Below are 19,124 nucleotides of genomic sequence, written 5' to 3' on the forward strand. Positions count from 1 at the left end.
GCCAGGCTCCTCTGTCCATGGGATTCTCCAGGCAAGAATATTGGAGTGGGGTGCCATTCCCTTCTCCAGGGGATCTTTCCAACCCAGGGATTGAACCCAGTCTTCTGCATTGCTGGCAGATTCTTTACTCTGAGCTACAGGGCAACGAGCTAAATAAATAAATATTCAGAAGAAAAGAAAGAACAGGTCCTACCAATAAGATGTCCTGATCAAAGGATGGAACCATGTGACATACAGAGATATTTTGGGGCCAGAATGGCTAAAAGAAGGCTGATTAGTAGCAGAGTGGAAATCAATGGCTGGAAATAAGGACACAGTCTTTATTTTTTTACTTTGTGCATTTCTGTTTATGGTACTCCTTAGAGTAGAAGCTGGAATTTGTCTTTGGGGCATTCTGTCCCTTTGTTCTGGGGGGAACAAGTTTCATGAGCTGGTTTTGTCCCAGGGATGGCAGCAAGTCCCTAGTCCTCATTACTGGGCTTGTCTTGAACTCTGAGTAACCAAACCCAGAGCTTCAGGCTGAGGAGTTAAATAGTTTGTTGAAGAATATAAATATAACTCTTTAAACTGGGGGCAGGGCAGGTTGCAGCACATGTCATTATAATGTAGATAAAGTGTTTTGTTTGCTTTGGCAGATTGGGGAGTGGGAGGGTGGAGACCAAGATTGGAATCCTGGCATTGAAACTGAGATGGGCAGCAGGCATGGGGACACAGTGGCTAATGTGTGAAGGTGGGAGGACCCCCTATTTAGAAGAACCAGCCCTGCACCCCAGGGACAGTGAGAGCTGATACTCACCCACCTTCCCTTTCCTCTCTGCAATTCCCTGGCTGGTCCTCAAGCCCTGTGAATGCCTGATAAACACAAGATGTCGGCGTAATGAATTTGGTGGATCAGGAAGGAACCTGGATCCTGGCTTTCATGAGCAATGCGTGCAATACAAGATAACTGTGCCTTGACCAGAGGCGCCAGGAGGATATCCTGCTGAGAGGTGACAAGCACCAACAATCCAGCAGGGAAGGTTTTATAGGTCATGGAGTAGGAAGGAGACTTCCCTGAGGGCTGTCACACCATCGGAGGCTCTACCCTTTGATGCAGAGGGACACTGTTCCTTGACCAAAGACAAAAAGGGAATGGATGAAGGTGGAAGGAATGAAGCACTGCTTTCCCGCATCTGTCTTTGTAGGCTCAGCTGTGTCCTTGCGGCTCCCCCGTAATCCTGATGATGTGACCAATCACAACAGAGAAGCTATCGCTGAGGAGCATCATACACCAAGGGACAGCTGCCCCGCAAGACACTGACCATCCTGCGGCTGCTCTCCACGCAGGCAGCACACACCCTTTGGACACCAACACGATGAGCCACAACTGGCCCCAAATTTCAGGACCTCAACAGTTGTACCAGAAGGTCCCTGCTCGGAAGTGGTCAGCAGAGAAAGGATTTGGCCATATGGTGGTGCTGGGGCCACTTGGGGTTGGCAGAATCTGCAGGGCAGCAACCCACACTCACCTCCTCTTGATGGTGAGCATCACGCCCAGGAGGATGATGGTGAACATGAGGAGGCCAGCGATCACGCCAGCCATCTTCACGGTGTTGTCCACTTGCTTCTCCGGCTCCACAGTGTTGGAGTTCTGAGTGGACGCACCTTGGAGGCAAAGGTGAAGAGGAAAGATATTGAAAAGGCTCACATACATGACTAGACACAATCACAGTGACAACAGCTTCCATTTACTGAGTGCTAACTATGTGCCAGGCACTGTGCTGAGGTCACTACACACACTGACCAATTAAACACTTTTGAGCATTAATTCCTCGTGAGGTTGAGGTTATTATCATAGCCCTTTTTTTTTTGCATATGAAGAAACTGAGGTGCAGAGAAACTGAGTGAGCTGCCCGAACTTACACAACTGCTGTGCTGGAGGCACCCTTCTCCTCCTCTCGTGAGGTCAAGCAGATGATTTTTATCCCTCAGACCATTCTGTCCCTAGGATCAAACCATGGGGCTACAGTTTGATCCTTAGGCTCATGGAATTATTCCAAACCCTGCTTAATTCTTCCAGGTAAATGGTGAAAACATCAGCCTTTGTAAGGGTAGCACAACTGAAATCGCTAGGTTTTTAAAGACAAAAAACATAATGCTTTCATTTTGCGCCTTATATTAAACAAATGGTTGAGGTATAAATTTAGTGCATTAAAGAGAACTGCTTTGGATTCAGAAAACACTTAAATCTGCTAAGTCCATTTTTGAAATTTAATGTTGATATTACCAGCTCTGCCAGTACTCACTCACTGACTCAATTCCATGTCAAGGAAAACTGGGAACTGGGCACTTACTACATCCTCAGCCCTGTGCTGAGCCGTTTCATGGACCCAGCTTGGACAATCCTTGCAAATGTTCCCCGAAGTATCTATGGATTGTCCCATTTTATAGATGAGAAAACAAAGGAGCTAGCTAAAAGTCACGTGGCTGATAAAGCTCAGAGCCAGAATTCCATTGGTTTTTTGACTCTAAGTCTAGGTTTCAGAAGTCAGAAGCCTTGAGTTCAACTTTCAAGTCCCCTAGTTCCCCAATCCTCGGAGAAGGCAATGGCACCCCACTCCAGTACTCTTGCCTGAAAATCCCATGGACAGAGGAGCCTGGTAGGCTGCAGTCCATGGGGTCGCTAAGAGTCGGATACGACTGAGCGACTTCACTTTCACTTTTCACTTGCATACACTGGAGAAGGAAATGGCAACCCACTCCAGTGTTCTTGCCTGGAGAATCCCAGGGACGGGGGAGCCTGGTGGGCTGCCGTCTATGGGGTCGCACAGAGTCGGACACGACTGAAGCGACTTAGCAGCAGCAGCAGCAGCAGTCCCCCAATCCTACTCCTCCCAGACAACCACTTGCTAAGGCGATAGCAACAGTCAGGAGCCAGAGAATGCCTAAGCCTGGCCTCTTCATGCAATGACCTGGGGACAGAGGCAACTTCTCATTCTAGCACCTGTGTGAACCTTCTGGAGTATGGTCCAGGATTAACACCACCGCGAATTCCTCCCAAGGATGCCAGCTCTGTGTGAGGCAGCTGAAGTCCAAAGCATCCTTGCCCTGACCCATCCCTACTTTTCTACCAACATCAGCACCAGCTCATCCTTTATCAGTGACATTGCCTTCCCTGGTTGCCCCAGGAGAGTTCCCCTCCAAACTCTGCTAACTCTCTGTAATACTTGGTGCAGCTCAGTGTGCTGACATTATTAGTTATTTGTTTACCCATCTGTCTCCTTCAGTGGTCTGCAAGCTCCTTGGGGGCAAGATGATGCCTTCTTTATCTTTGTTTCCTCATGTCAGTGCAGGGTCTGGCTTGTAATAGGTGTTCCCTTAATGTCTGTGGTGGTTTAATGTTTAGCTGAGGGGATGATAGCTCTACCCACACCCATTTGTTCTTATGAAACCAAATTGAGTTTCTCCTTTTTTTCAGCCTTGTGTTCACAGAACTCGGCTGAGTTGAAGGGATACTAATGCCCACAAGCTATGATTCTGATTCTCCAAACTCACAGATATTTCACAACAGCCCATCAGCACATCCCCTCCTCCTGTACTCATGCAGTCCCTTTACTACAGCACTTTCCCCAGACTCTCTTGTAACTTAGGAAAGCTGGGTTGGCTTTGTCTCCAAGACTAAGAGCAGAGAGAGTTCTAGTCATCTCTCTAAAGTCACTGTCTACACAGGCCTTCCTCCTCATCACTGCTGCTTTACAGATGACGGGTGAATGGCATAAAGGCGAGTGGACCACAGCTGTTTGCCTCATTTATTCATTCAGTCATTCACTAACTGGCTACTGAGCACCCATGTTCTGTGTGCCCAACTAAGACATCAATGGGGTCAGAGCTCCTTCTCCCGGCAGGACTTACAAGTAAGGGATTTTATTCAGTTCCCCTCACCAGCTAAAGACAAAAACCCAACTCATCACATTGCAGGACGGTCTGAGCAGGCTCTGCCTATCAACTCCACCAAAGAACTCCTGGCAGAGTTGGCCAACCTTTTAGGAAGGGGTTGGGGAGGTGGGTGCAGTAAGAAGGTGATTCAAGAGGGAGGGGATATATGCATACATACAGCTGGTTCACTTTGTTGCACAGCAAAAACTAACATGATGTTGTAAAGTAACTGTACGCCAATAAAAAAAGGAAATTAGAAGGGAAATATATGTTTATGGTAATTTAAGCTTGGAAGATACTCTACAAGAGGAGGAAGTTAAAACGCAGGTCTGAAGCTCTTAAAGGAGGTCTAAGCTGGAGGTAAGAATGTGTGAGTCATATGCACATAGATGATATATGAAGCATGGGGGCTGATGAAGTCAGCCAGGGAAAGAATGAAGACTGGATGGAGAAGATGGTCCAGATAGAGACTTGAGGGTCTGTAATATTCAGTGAGTGGGTAGAGGAAGACAAGCCTGCATATAGGAGGCAGAGAAGGAGTGGACAGACAAGTAAAAAAACAAAACAACAACAACAAAAAAAAACAGGAGAGTATAGTGTCCTAGAACCAGGGGAAGAGGGGGTTTCAAGAAGGCAGGAGCAATTGACTATGTCAAATGCTTCTCCTAGGATAGAATCTAGCTCTCTACCCAAAGGAAAGTGAAGATCTTGGATGAGTATTAGAAAACCTTTCCCAAGTAAACTCCAAGATGTTCCTAAACAGAAGCACCTTCAGTGGTGACCATGAATCAACAATGGAACACAGCTGAGGGTCACAGATGACCAAGCAGGACATTCAGAGAGGCCATCTGAAAGGCCATAGCCCAGCGCTTTAGACAAATTTCATGAGTTCAGCTCACCGACATCAGAACTGAAATCCCAGACTCTGCACAGTGAGGTTATCAGGAATAGCCATGCTTGGCTAGTCCAACTAGAACTATACAGGAATTGCCCCAGGACATGGCAAATTCTACTTTTTCTTAAGCATCCTTTTCAGGGCACTGGCTTGAGCCACCAGAGATGTGTCCCTCTGTCCACAAGGAAAGCCTGTTGACAGTGTTTGAAGGCAACACAGGTGTGGAGGAACTAGCTTTGGGACCAAAGGCTAGATAGCATTTACCTGTGGCTCCTGCCAAGGAAGAAGACGGGGACAGAGTCAGAATGGGCTAGTCCTGCCCCCATGGCAGACTCAGGAGCGTGTCCACAGGGCTCACATTGTAAGTACGCATGAGAACCTGCAATTGGACTCGCGGGAAACACATCAGGGTTGACTAAAGATGGGATCTCCTAGCAATGCAACCAGCTCTTTTAGGCAGGTACTGAGCGCCTCATCAAATGGAAGCTCAGTTATGACTGTTTTTAAAAATTCAGCCTAAACATCAATCCACTGAAAAAGAGCGAAAGTGCTTGTCACTCAGTCTTGTCTGACTCTTTGCAACACCGTGGACTGTAGCCGGCCAGGGTCCTCTGTCCATGGAATTCTCCAGTCAAGGATTCTGGATGTGGGTAGGCTTTCTCTTCTCCAGGGGATCTCCCCAACCCAGGGATCAAACTTGGGTCTCCTGCATTGCAGGCAGATCCTTTACCATCTGAGCCACCAGGGAAGCCCATTTTCACCAGTCTGTCACTGGGTGACCAAAAAATGTGCTAATAAGCACTTTTTATATATTAAGTCATTTAATCTTCACAAGATCTGACACAGGAGATGCTAGTTTTATTTTCCCTTTTATTTAGATTAGGAAACTCCACAAATGGGTGAAGTGGCTTTTCCAAAGCCATATACTTGGCTTTCAGTGTCAGAGCTGGGATTCTTTGTGCAAGCCTCACGCTCTGTCATTCCAATGAACTCTCCTTGATGCAGTTACTGTTCAGGAAATACCGGCTCTGGGTCCCCGTCTGACTCACTGACCAGAAATCCAAGGGGGAACTGGAAGCCCATCAGTAAGATGGTAACTGCATTACTCTTGCCCTAAGCCCACTCTTTTCATGAGAGTCAAACATAGTATCAGTCCCTCATCCCTATGAAGCTCTGTCTCTGGCCTTGGGTGACATCTGTCTACTAAGTGGAGACCGGAGTCTGAGACTGGAGAGGGGAGGGGTTTGGATGCATCCTTGTCATCTCCGCCCCCTACTAGGAACCAACCTGAGAATAGTTCAAGTAAATCAGAACTGGCAAGTAGGTACCAGGTGGTAGGTGTATCCAACAGGAGTAGCTTCAAGGCTCTACGTTAGTCCCCTGTGTGATGAACTCATCAAAGAGAATCTTGTGAACTCTGCTGGCACTGAGAAGAGATTTGTTTCCAACACAAGGTTGTCCAACCTCACACCCCCACCAGCTGTGCCCTTCCTACTCTGAGCACTCCCAAAGGCCAGACAGTCCTCTAAGGGCAGCTGCCACTGCCCATTGCCCTTGACTCTTTCCACTTGAGCTACAGCAGCTTAGAATCCAGTCCCCTCTGAGCTCCTGCTCAGAATTCACATCTGGCTTTCAATTCAATGTGATACCTACTGACCCCTGCATATGGAAACATGGCACCCAAGGCGGGCTCACAGTCTCTTGAAGCCTGCCCCTCTCCCTCGATATCTGCTCCATATATAGGCCCAGGTGCCATGTTCTTTTTGCCCCAACCTCTAGCCTCCTCCTAGGGTACCAAACAATCATCCCAGTTTATATTCCTCAGGGACTCCTGAGACCCAACAAGGACAATGCCTCTCTGTTCTACTCTGCCCTGGTCAGACCACTCTGGTGACGCTTGTTCATTTGTGGACCCTGACCCTGAAGAGTAGATTGGGGCCAACCTGAGAAAAGATTCCAATGTGGCATGGTAAAGCCAGGACAAGCGGCTTGTCACTCAAAATGTGGTTCAGTGACCAGAAGCATCTGCATCATAACCTACTACACATGCAGAGTCTGGGTCCCCACACCGGATCTGCTGAGTCTGCTCCTGCATTTGACAAGGTTTCTAGGTGATTCTTGTGCACATAAAAATCCAAAGATCACTGACTGAGGAGGAATGGCAGTCAGAATTGGGGATTTTTCAGCCTAGAGAAGGAAAGATTCAGATGAGACTTAATTCTTGTCTTCAAAAAGTTGAAAGGCCAAATACAATTATGTAAAGTTTAAAAATAAAATAAAATTAAAAAAAAAAAAAGTTGAAAGGCCACAGTGAAAGATGGAACAGATTTGATCCCTTTAAAGAGCAGGACTAATGCAAACCAGGAGAAGTGACAAGAGTAGGCTGGGGCCAACGTAAGAAAAGATTTTAATATGGCGGCACTCTCCAGCGGAGGCTAAAGCCCCACTCTTTTGAAGGCAGTGCTACTGCGTAGTGAGGAGCATGAAGCAGTCGTGATTCAAGTCCCATTTCAGAGTCAGCCCTCCTCCCTTTTCCCTGTCTACTGTCTTCACCTGTTCTCACCTCCTGGGCTTCTTAAATGCTTAAGTAAAAGTCGCTCAGTCGTGTCCGACTCTTTGTGACCCCATGGACTATACAGTCCATGGAATTCTCCAGGTCAGAATACTGGAGTGGGTAGCCTTTCTCTTTTCTAGGGGATCTTCTCAACCCAGGGATCGAACCCAGGTTTTGCCAGCTGAGCCATACTCTTAAATGCTTAGCCAGGCCCTTAATAGCTCACTTTCATAGGATGCTGGCCTTTCTTCTCTACTTATAGAGCCCACCTTCCACCTCAACCCAGTGTTCCTTGATTACAGTGACACTCATGCTCTAAGTGAGTGAAAGTCTCCCTGTTATCCTTAGAGCCATGAAACTTCAGTTGGGCTCCACCCCGCAAACCCCAAGTTAGCCACAGTGGCAGGAGAATGTGTCACCAACAATGAAAGGCTCTGTCTGGGCACTCAGTGTGCTCCCCAGCAAGCACAAGGGACCACGTGACCTCTTACACCCCTTCTGAGGATGAAATGCTATGGTTTGATGAGCTCGGTCAAAAGCAAGGGGTTTTGAATCAGAAATATACAAACTTGCACCTGGATTCTATCATCAACTAGTTATGTGACCTTGAGCAAAGTGTTAACCACAGCATGATTTGACACCCTCTTGATGAAACTGTGAAACAGGAGAGTGAAAAAACTGGCTTAAAACTCAACATTCAAAAAATGAAGACAACGGCATCTGGTCCCGTCACTTCATGGCAAATAGATAGGGAAACAATGGAAACCGTGATCAACTTATTTTTTTGGGCTCCACAATCACTGCAGATGGTGACTGCAGCCATGAAATTAAAAGACACTTGCTCCTTGGAAGAAAAGCTATGACAAACCAAGATAGAATATTAAAAAGCAGAGACATCACTTTGCCAACAAAGGTCCGGACAGTCAAAGCTATGGTTTTTCCAGTAGTCATGTATGAATGTGAGAGTCAGACCATAAAGAAGGCTGAGAGCCAAAGAATTGATGCTTTTGAACTGCAGTGTTGGAAAAGACTCTTGAGAGTCCCTTGGAGATCAAACCAGTCAATCCTAAAGGAAATCAGTCCTGAATATTTATTGGAAGGATTGATGCTGAAGTTCTAATATTTTGGCCACCTGATGCGAAGAGCCAACTCATTAGAAAAAACCTTGATGCTGGGAAAGATTGAAGGCAGGATAAGAAGGGGACAACAGAGGATGAGATGGTTGGATGGCATCACCAACTCAATGGACATGAGTTTGAGTAAACTCCGGGAGATGGTGAGGGACAGGGAAGCCTGGCGTGCTGCAGTCCATGGGGTCACAAAGAGTCAGACATGACTGAGCGACTGAACGACAAAGTTCCCAGGGATCTCCTAGGGATCAAATGTAATAATGGAAGTAAAAACACTTGACAAACTCTGAGAATATGCCCACTCATGTGGCATCACGATGGCATGATCTTAGGACTGGTTCCAGGAGGCAGCATGGTTTCTTGTGTCTGTAAAATGTGGGTGCACAGTGGCGGTTGGGGTCCTGCCTCCTTGTAACACACTGCCCAGGTTCATCCTTAGGATGAAGGCAGGCAGAGTCCCTGGAGGAATGCCCTTATCTTTTCTCCTCTAGGCAAGACCAGTTTCCATCCAGATCACTTAATGGCAGCAATAAGTAATTTGGCAACAAGGGATTAATAAGTTTCTCTCCAAGTACTCTCACTTGCTATAGCCCTAATTCTATAGCTTTACTTCAAAGAATTTCCCCTGTAAAGATATGGAGCAAAAAATAGAAGTTTCAGATAAAGAACATCTAATTGCAACTGATAAAACCAAGCACACCCCAGTGGATGCATAACCCATGCTGGTGATCATTGCTGAAGGCAAAGAAAGGAAGCTGGCTCTCGGAGACAGAATTCCTAAAAGCTCCAGTCTTTCAAACACGCAGTCGCCTCTTCACTATCCAAGGGCATTTATCCCCACATCTTACTGAGCTGGCATCTTACTTATGCCCATCTATTTAATGACTTCTTTTGTTTTTCTGTCTTTTCTCTGGCGTTACATGCATCTGGCACCCAGTAGAGCAAACCTTTGAAATTCTGACTCTGAGATGCTACCTCTATGCCAGCGAAGGTTTCAAGCATGGCAGGTATCTCTGATTATGGGGGTTTTTGCCAAGAGGAGGCAGCAGGGGAAAGCTGGGGAAGCTGGGCAGGTTTCTGGCTCTTCTAGAGTGAGGTATGCATCATCCCCCTTCTGACTTTTCCTGGAAGTGAATTCTCAGAATGGTAGACTAGTTTTAAGATGGAATTGAAGTCCACGATAGGAAAGAAGTTGCTAGGAAAGCATCTGGATACTTCATTAGCTTCAAGCCTCTAGACTTTACAAATTGCATCCCAAGGCATTGAGAACATTTGTAATTGTGATCATGAACTACTTTGGCAGTCTTTAAGGATGGAAATTATAGCAAACAGGAGGGGTGCGAGAAGCCTGGGGAGAAACAAATGCTGTTGTTGACTTTTTTAAATGGAAAAATGTAGATTCCAGATATTTCACACAAGTGTGATGTTGATACAGGAAAAAAATATAGACTGGATGATTAAATCAGATTATTTTTTCCCCTCACCGTTTACTAAAGGAGGGACTAATCACTAGAAACGAGCATGGGCTCCACATCAGTCAGCATCCAACCAGGAAAAAGGAAACTGTTTCAAACATTCAAACCAGAGTGAATTTACCAGAGAACTGGGTACCCAGAGATCAAGAGAGGATGGTGAGGCAACCCAGAAGGTAGCAACCTCAGGGGCCATTACCTAGCCCACACTAGAGAGACAAAGGCTCTTCAGAGCCCAGAGGTCAGGGCCACCCAACAGAAGTTGGGACTCCAGTGGACCTATGGGAGGCTGGAGCCACAGAGGGGACACGGTCACTGCCAAAGAAGGGGCCTGAGGCCAAGAGGGAGAAGGCTTCTCCTTCCTCTCGCTCTACAACCCTTGTCTCCTCCTGGCCACGTGCAGACGCTTGTTGACATGGGCCCAGGAAACACAGCCTATGGGGGCACCTGCACAGGAGGGGGAAGCAAAGGATGGATGTGAGGCCAGATGGCTCCAGGGCCAGCATGGGCTTCTCACTTCCTGTGACCAGGGGAAGCTTAGGTTCACCTCATTGCTGCTTTTGAGAGGTGTCTGGACTTATGATTCAGGAAAAATGTCCAGTACTGCATCTTCACTGCAGCAGAGTCCTGGCCAAGGTGCAGAAATAGTGACTGGCTTTCAGGATAGCCAGGTGTTTGGATTGTATCCAGAAGGTGGTAACAGTGGAGTCTGGACACCTGATCACATGTAAAGCAGCTGTGTTATTTATAATAAAGCGCTGACACGTATTTGGAACGTCCACTATGAGCCAGGCTGCTGTGTTAAGCCCTCGGTATACCCATTTCAGAGACAGGGAAACTGAGGCTCAGAGAGGCTAAGTAACAGAAGCAAGTGCCAGGGATGGGATTTGAACCCTGGCAGTCTGGTACAGAGTTTATTCTCTTTAAACCACTTTTCTATTCTGCCATTTCCTCAATAAACAGGGAAAAGGATTATTCAGCAGAGAAATCTGGTTGTCTTTTCTCAAACACCTGGAAGAAAGAATCAGACTGTTTTTTCCGGGGATCAAGAATCTTATTGTGACCAGCCAGACTATGACGTTGCTGTATTTATGGCCATCTCTGCTGAGTTGGCCACCTGCTGTGTCCTGAAGTTCTATTTCATACCTGCTTTTCTTGAAGATTATCTCCCCTCATGCCCTTCCAGCAATATATCACATTCTAATATCGAAGGGATGGATGAACATGTCATGCGAATCTTGTTATATGGGCCAAATTGTACAGACTTTGCTCAAATGATATTTAAACTTGACCTTTTTAACTTAAGTTTCCCCATCCTTTTCACTTTCCTTGTACATCAACCACCATCTCCAAGCACTTCATACATTGAGTTTAGTTTTATTATTAATCTCTGGGCTTTCTCTATAATACCTTTCTTGATATTTAGCAATCCAAGCATGCCATATAATCCCACAGGGAGACAAGCAAGCTCAAGTTTAGGCAACTGTTTTCTGCTTTATTTCCAATTCTCTTTTCTTTGATCTCATGATGACTAATTTTTAAAAACTGCTGACTGCTCTCCCCCACACCTCAGAACAGTGGCCCCCCTCACTAGATCTGGCTGATAATGGACTACTTGGGAAGGATTATTCCATCATTCTTCCAAGTGACATCACCTAGGATGTTTCTCAAGTAATAAATAAATTGCCTCAATTCATCATATGACAGTAATTGCTTTTAGCCAAGATTTAACTCAAAGTCAATGTCAAGTAGCTAGAAAACACTACAGACACTCAGGTTCTTCAAAGACAGCTCTGCCCTTGCTGGGGAAGACCATTTAATGAGGACTGAGTTACGTGTAAAGTAGATACAGGTTTCTAGTATCCCAGACCCCCTCAATATTACCTGGGCAGGCTTAAGAGGTTGGAATTGACTTCACAACCTATACAACTGAAACTGCTAAATATTGCTGACAGAGGTTGACCTTTTTTTTTCAGCCTTAAGTGGAGGTGAGCACTCTGTGAGATAGCAATAGCTTTAATTGATTGTTTGAAAGCATTCTGGACACTCAAATAAATGGTTCCTCAAGCGCTGATTCTGCTTGGTTCCATGCATCTCCTGGATCTGTGTTTCCAGGTGGACCTTGTTTTACATAGCAAATGCTCTGTGGAGGTCAGATTCTAATTCAGTTACAGACAGTAGGAAAGTGATGCTATAGAAGATCTTTGCGGTGAATCTCTTCTGGGTGCAAGTAAACTCCTTTATGCTAAGAATGTTTCATGCATTTAGAATTTAGCACGATAGACTTACTTAAGAGCAGTTGTGCCTGGTTGATGCCAGCTACGGTCATTATTGACACATCACTTGGAAGGCATGCCCTTTAAAGGGCTTCACCATCAGTGGGCTGAGAAAGCCTTTCTACTGTCTCAAGGTCTCAACTGTTCCCTCTTGTGCCCAGGGGAGTCCTAGAGCTGGACCTTAGCCTGTGGTCAGACAAGGATCCTAAGTCCTGGCTGAATTTGGGGGTGATACTTCTAAGAAGCCAGAGGTAGGTGCACTTTTTGAACTGGCTTAGGTGTCAGGTCACAGGTAGGGTTAAAGACTGAATATGGCTGAAGTTGGGGTTAAATCTGAAGGACAGATCAGGAGCCAGTCTGTGGCTGGGGTTTAGGAGCGTCTGTTGGTCAGCCTGCACCTACTGTGAGGGGGCAACGTATGCTTAGAGCTATGTGTGGATTTGGCCAGAAGGAAAATTTTGCCCATGGTCAGGGAACTAGAAAAAGCTAAGTGACTTCCAAATGGACTAGACCCCTTCCCTTGGCCTCATTAGCACCCATTCAACCCTTGGCTGTCTAGGCGGCCAGTCCTAGACGTCGACTGGTGTGGCGTGAGTGGTTGCTGGGATTATCAAGATAATAGTGGGTAAAACAAGGTGCTGGGCATGCGAGGCGATTAGGAGACCACCCTGCTGTTTGAGAACTCACCGCGTAATGGCAGACACACGTGCAAGCTGAAAATCAAAGCTCAGTGTGATGGATGCTAACACAGAAGTCTGTACAGAGAAGGGCATGTATGGCTCTGCTTAGGCCAAGCTAGACTATAAGTCAGATTTCCCTATGCCATCGCTGGTGTGGGACACATTGTGGACGTCCCTAAGACCACCCAGTGGTCTCCTCCCCACCCTGGCTCCCTGTGTGCCAGACGAAGCCTGCTCCATCGATGAGGATGAAGAAATTGAGCCAGCTCAGGGCTGACAGTGCTGGCTCCCTGCTTGCAGAACTTGTGTGCTGAGCCTGGAGCCCTGGGGGCTCAAAGCTGCTTAGCTGCGGGAGAGAGGAGCACCCAGGGCCTGCGCTGGGGATTAAGGATTTAGTCTGAAGAGCAGATGTAAAAGAGAACACACACTCTTTCGGGTGCCCTGCGGCAAAGTGATAGTCCCTTTAGACATCCTCCGACAGCCAGTGCAAGAGAACAACTGGCCGCACTGAACGGATGGTTAACTCTTCTTGCAGAGTTCAGAGCAGTCCTGGGCAGCTGTGGAACACAGGAGGCCTACGCAGGAGCAGTCAGTCCGGAGGCGAGCACAAAAACCTATCAGGGATGGCCTATGGGTCAAATGAGGTCAGGACAACGTGAACGGCCTGGTTGGCGTGGCCCAGGCCAAGGCCAGGATGTGCCTGGCAGCAGATGCTAAGACTGTTCAAACGCAGCAGGCCGATTACAGAGGGGAGGGTCAGAGCCCCAGAGAAGAGGCCTGCTGTGAGCCAAGTGCAGAATCCAGCCAACATGGAGACCCCACAGCAGGGGGAGGGTGCGCCAAAAGGATTCTCCAGGATGGCAGTTCTCAGCTTCAGTCTCCTTGAGGTCTTTCGCTGCAAAGGCACAGCTCTGCGAGGTGGACCCCTGCCTGCTGCCCCATGCTCAGGATCACTGCACTTCCAAGTCTGTTCATTTCCAGGGCTGTAATAAAGTACTGCAACCCGGGTGACTTAAATAACAGAAATTTAGAGGCTAGAAGTCTGAAGTCCAGACGTCAACAGGGCCATGCTCCCTCTGAGACCCTGGGTAGAATCCTTCTTCATCTCTTTTGGCTGCTGGCATCTGCGGGCAACCACTGGCACACCTTAGGCTGGAGATGTATCGTATCAATATCTGCCTCTGTCATCACAGAGGTTCTTCTTGTGTCTCTGTCTTCACCTGATGTTTTCCTCTTCTTGTAAGGACACCAGTCATATTACAGTGTCATATTATAGATCTGGGTCCACCGTCACGACTTCATCTTAACTAATTATACCTGCAGAGACCTTCTTTCTAAATAAGACCACCTTCACAGGAACTGGGGTGAGCCTTGCTTCAACACATCCTTTGTGAGGGGCACGATACAACCCATACTCTGTATCAAGCTGAGTCACGTTACAAGCAGCCTGGGAAGGAGAGGGCAGGCTTAACATTTCAGGAAGTAAAATCAAACACGAATGGGCTCAGGGTTACAAGGAGAGCGTGTAGGAAGAGGGATGGGAGACTCCTGTTTGGTCATGGGCTGAGTGGAACAGGAGGCTTATAGAAGGACAGGATGTCCTGGCTTTTTATTTTTTAATATTTATTCATCTATTTGGTTGCACTAGTTACAGCACTTGGGATCTTTGGTCTTCACTGGGGTATGCGGGATCTTTAGCTGCAGCATATGAACTCTCAGATGCAGCATGTGGAATCTAGTTCCCTGACCGGGAATCAAGCCCAAGCCCCCTGCATTGGGAGTGTGGAGTCTTAGCCACTGGACCACCAGGGAGGTTTCAGTCCTGGCTTTGTCTGAACAGCACAGCAAGATGTACCAGGGGCCCAGGTGTCTCTAAGGCTCTTACTCAGAAACATAATCCAGTTCTTTCCAACTGATTTCAACCAAATTGATCCCCTATGGGGTGACCACAGCACCCCATCCCAAAGGGGCAGCAAGAGGAAGGGAAGGCAAAGATCTGCCCAGCCAGGCAGTTCTGCCCAGATCATGTCTCTGGAACATGCAGCTTCCAGCACGTATCGGAGTGCCTGGAAAGGAGAGAAGGCTCGTGGGAGGAAGCGAGAAATCTATAGCAGGGATTAGTGGAACCATGAGCAGGATCAGAGAGAACACGCAGCACGGAATTCAGATTAGGCAACGCAGCTGAGTGAGGGTAATAAAACCAGCAGCAGGAGCCGCATCGATTGCTGAGATTCCAGCCAAATCCACCATGAACATGTTTTCTTTCTTCCAGCCTCTGCCCCTTGGCTTTTGAAAGCAGAAACACTGAATTGCTGTGTTCTGTACTAAGGCTGATCTATCCCCCTCCCCAAAGGATGGACAGAACAGCAGCTCTGCTATTAGCAGGAGGTAAGAGAGAGAAGAAGATGAGGCTCCGGATGCTGGCAGGGTCTGTTCTTGCTCACGCGGACACAGAGTCTGGGGACAGGTCTTTTTGTGATCTCCATGCTCCCTGCCCCCAGCCCGACCTCTCCTGGGTCAGCATCATGTGTGCCCAGGCTGGGTACTGAGCTCAGTGGGGCTGGCAGATCTGGGGAAGCCCTATTCAAAGACTCCGGAGAATCAGTCTCTAGGAAGCTTGGCAGATGAGGCTGTATGGAGTTCAAATGCTAGACTGAAAACCAGGGCTCAGTGACTCACAATAAACCTAATAAAATGGTAGATGGGGGTTTGAACCATCACGGGGTGGAGGCCGAGGGTGGGTCTGGCACACGCTCCTCTGTCAATGTTAGCTACTTGCTCACGTATGAGTCTACTCACACTTGGGGCCAGGTGAACAGGCACTGTACATGTGCTGGGCAGAGGGTAACAGAAAGCAAACAACTCCAAGACAAGTGCTCGTAATGAGAATGTGCGCCCTCTCCTACAAGAATCCTCACTCGGGACCTAGGGTTCTGTACCTTCAACTCAGTGCCCACTGGTGGGGCCTGTCAACCATCTTTTTTAGGTGCAGCCTCAGACAATGGGCACAATAAAGGACAGAAATGGTACGGACCTAACAGCAGCAGAAGATATTTTTTAAAATTTATTCAATTGGAGACTAATTACTTTACAATATTGTAGTGGTTTATGCCATACATTGACATGAATCAGCCATGGCTGTACATGTGTTCCCCTTCCTGAACCCCCTCCCACCTCCCTCCTCATCCCATCCCTCAGGGTCAGTGCACCAGCCCTGAGCACCCTGTCTCATGCATCGAACCTGGACTGGTGATCTATTTCACATATGATAATATACATGATTCAATGCTATTCTCTCAAATCATCCCACCCTCACCTTCTCCCACAGAGTCCAAAAGTCTGTTCTTTACATCTGTGTCTCTTTTGCTGTCTTGCATATAGGGTCATCATTACCATCTTTCCAAATTCCATATATATGTGTTAATATACTATATTGGTGTTTTTCTTTCTGACTTACTTCACTCTGTATAATAGGTTCCAGTTTCATACACCTCATTAGAACTGATTCAAATGCATTCTTTTTATTCCATTGTATATGTACCACAGCTTTCTTATCCATTTGTCAATATTAAGAAGAGGTGGCAAGAATACACAGAAGAACTATACAAAAGCAATTTTCATGACCCAGATATCCTGGAACTATACAAAAACAATCTTCATGACCCAGATAACCACACTGGTGTGATCATGATGATCACACCACACAATGGTGTGTCTCACCTAGAGCCAGACATCCTGGAATGTGAAGTCAAGTGGGCCTTAGGAAGCATCATCACAAATAAAGCTAGTGGAGGTGATGGAATTCCAGTTGAGCTATTTCAAATCCTAAAAGATGATACTGTTCAAGTGCTACACTCAATATGCCAACAAATTTGGAAAACTCAGCAGTGGCCACAGGACTGGAAAAGGTCAGTTTTCATTCTAATCCCAAAGAAAGGCAATGCCAGAGAATGCTCAAACTACTGCACAATTGCACTCATCTCACATGCTAGTAAAGTAATACTCTAAATTCTCCAAGCCAGGCTTCAACAGTACATGAACCGTGAACTTCCAGATGTTCAAGCTGGTTTTAGAAAAGGCAGAGGAGACAGAGATCATATTTCCAACATCCGCTGGATCATCGAAAAAGCAAGAGAGTTCCAGAAAAACATCTATTTCTGCTTTATTGACTACATCAAAGCCTTTGATGGTATGGATCACAACAAACTGTGGAAAATTCCTCAAGAGACGGGAATACTAGACCACCTGACCTGTCTCCTGAGAAATCTGTATGCAGGTCAAGAAACAACAGTTAGAACTGGACATGGAACAACGGACTGGTTCCAAATCAGGAAAGGAGTATGTCACAGCTGTATACTGTCACCCTACTTATTTAACTTATATGCAGAGTACATCATGTGAAATGCTGGGCTGGATGAAGCACAAGCTGGAATCAAGATTGCCGGGAGAAATATCAATAACCTCAGATATGCAGATGACACCACCGTTATGGCAGAAAGTGAAAAAGAACAAAAGAGCCTCTTGATGAAAGTGAAAATGTTGGCTTAAAACTCAACATTCAGAAAACTAAGATCATGACATCTGGTCCCATCAGTTCATGGCAAATAGATGAGGGAACAGTAGAAATAGTGACAGACTTTATTTTCTTGGGCTCCAAAATCACTGCAGATGGTGACTGCAGCCATGAAATTAAAAGATGCTTGCTCCTTGGAAGAAAAGCTATGACCAACCTAGACATCATACTAAAAAGCAGAGATATTACTTTACCAACAAAGGTCCATCTAGTCAAAGGTATGGTTTTTCCAGTAATCATATATGGATGTGAGAGTTGGACTATAAAGAAAGCTGAGTGCCGAAAAATGGATGCTTTTGAACTGTGGTGTTGGAAAAGACTCTTGAGAGTCCCTTGGACTGCAAAGAGATCCAACCTGAATATTCACTGGAAGGACTGATGCTGAAACTCCAATACTTTGGCCACCTGATGCGAAGAACTGATTCATTGGAAAACACGCCGATGCTGGGAAAGATTGAAGGTGGGAGGAGAAGGGGACAACAGAGGATGAGATGGTTGGATGGCATCACTGATATGATGGACATGAGTTTGAGTAGGCTCCAGGAGTTGGTGATGGACAGGCAGGCCTGGTGTGCTGCAGTCCCATGGGGTAGCAAAGAGCCAGACACGACTGAGGGACTGAACTGAACTGAGATAATGGGATTCTGAGAAGGCTTTGCAGAGACCACATTGTCTGAACTTGACCCCAGAGGGTGAGTAAGGTAAACATCGGAGGAAGAGCACCCAGCAGAGTCCGATAAGGCAGGTTCTGCATATGTAACCAGTGTGAGTGGGGCACTGGCCACCAAAGAGGAAATAGAGCTGGCGATATAGGGAAGGGACAGCGCCTAGAGAGTGAAGGGCCTGTGATTCAGGCTAATTGTCCCCGAGAACAAAGGGAGCCTTGAGAGCATTTTAATCAGAATCAGACTTTTATAGTAATTACTTGGCTTCAGCGGAGCATACATTAGAAGGGACCAGTGTGACGATAGGAAGGCCGGTTTGGAATCTGTTACACTATCTGACCAAGGCTTTGTGAATCTCAAGCATGAGGGCAGCAATGAAGGACAGGGAGAGATTCAAGAGAGATTTCAGAGATAATACGGGACAGATCTGATGACTAACTGCATATTGAAGACAGGGAGAGAGAGGTCAAAGTGATGCTGAGTTTCTGAATCTGAATTTAGTGGCAGTTTGCATAGCAGACTGGAGACTGACTGCTCCTTGGTCTAAGAAGTACATCCCCAGAGAGAAAAGGCGTGGTGAGAGCCTGTCTTATTTGCTCCTTGCTTGGACGCTTGTCTTGTAGGAAGCAAAGACATTCGCCTGCTACAGAAGGACACCCCACAGGAGATGGGGCACTCCAGCAAGACGCCTTCCTGGTCTGCATTGTCTACCGATTCCATTGGGAGATGGATAACAGAAGCTGGTACCAAGAGCCTGGTGTCCGTCAGGCCGTGAACATCTACCAGACTGACAATGGTGACAGTCTGGCGCACCTGACTGAGTACTAGACTCCGTCCCTGCTCCGCAGAGTCTGCCTGCTGCCCCTGGAGCAGCCAAATGGAAGAATGGAGGCGGTTCTGCAGTGGCCACCTGGCTCCTGATCGTCACCTGCCTCCCTGATCTCCAGCTGTGGTCTCTGCCCTT

General features: G+C 46.9%; 1 protein-coding gene across 5 annotated transcripts in view; it reads right to left on the minus strand.

The window, feature by feature from the left end:
* The window catches only part of PTPRT (protein tyrosine phosphatase receptor type T), a 594,083-nt gene that overhangs the window by 172,693 nt on the left and 402,266 nt on the right, over nucleotides 1-19,124 (minus strand). For all 5 annotated transcript variants that reach the window (XM_061437619.1, XM_061437621.1, XM_061437620.1 and 2 more), the window contains one exon: nucleotides 1,509-1,644. In XM_061437619.1, the coding sequence (XP_061293603.1) occupies nucleotides 1,509-1,644 (136 nt within the window). The remainder of the gene's footprint in view (nucleotides 1-1,508; nucleotides 1,645-19,124) is intronic.

This window comes from Bos javanicus, chromosome 13 (genome assembly GCF_032452875.1).
Source record: "Bos javanicus breed banteng chromosome 13, ARS-OSU_banteng_1.0, whole genome shotgun sequence".
Lineage (NCBI taxonomy): Eukaryota > Metazoa > Chordata > Mammalia > Artiodactyla > Bovidae > Bos > Bos javanicus.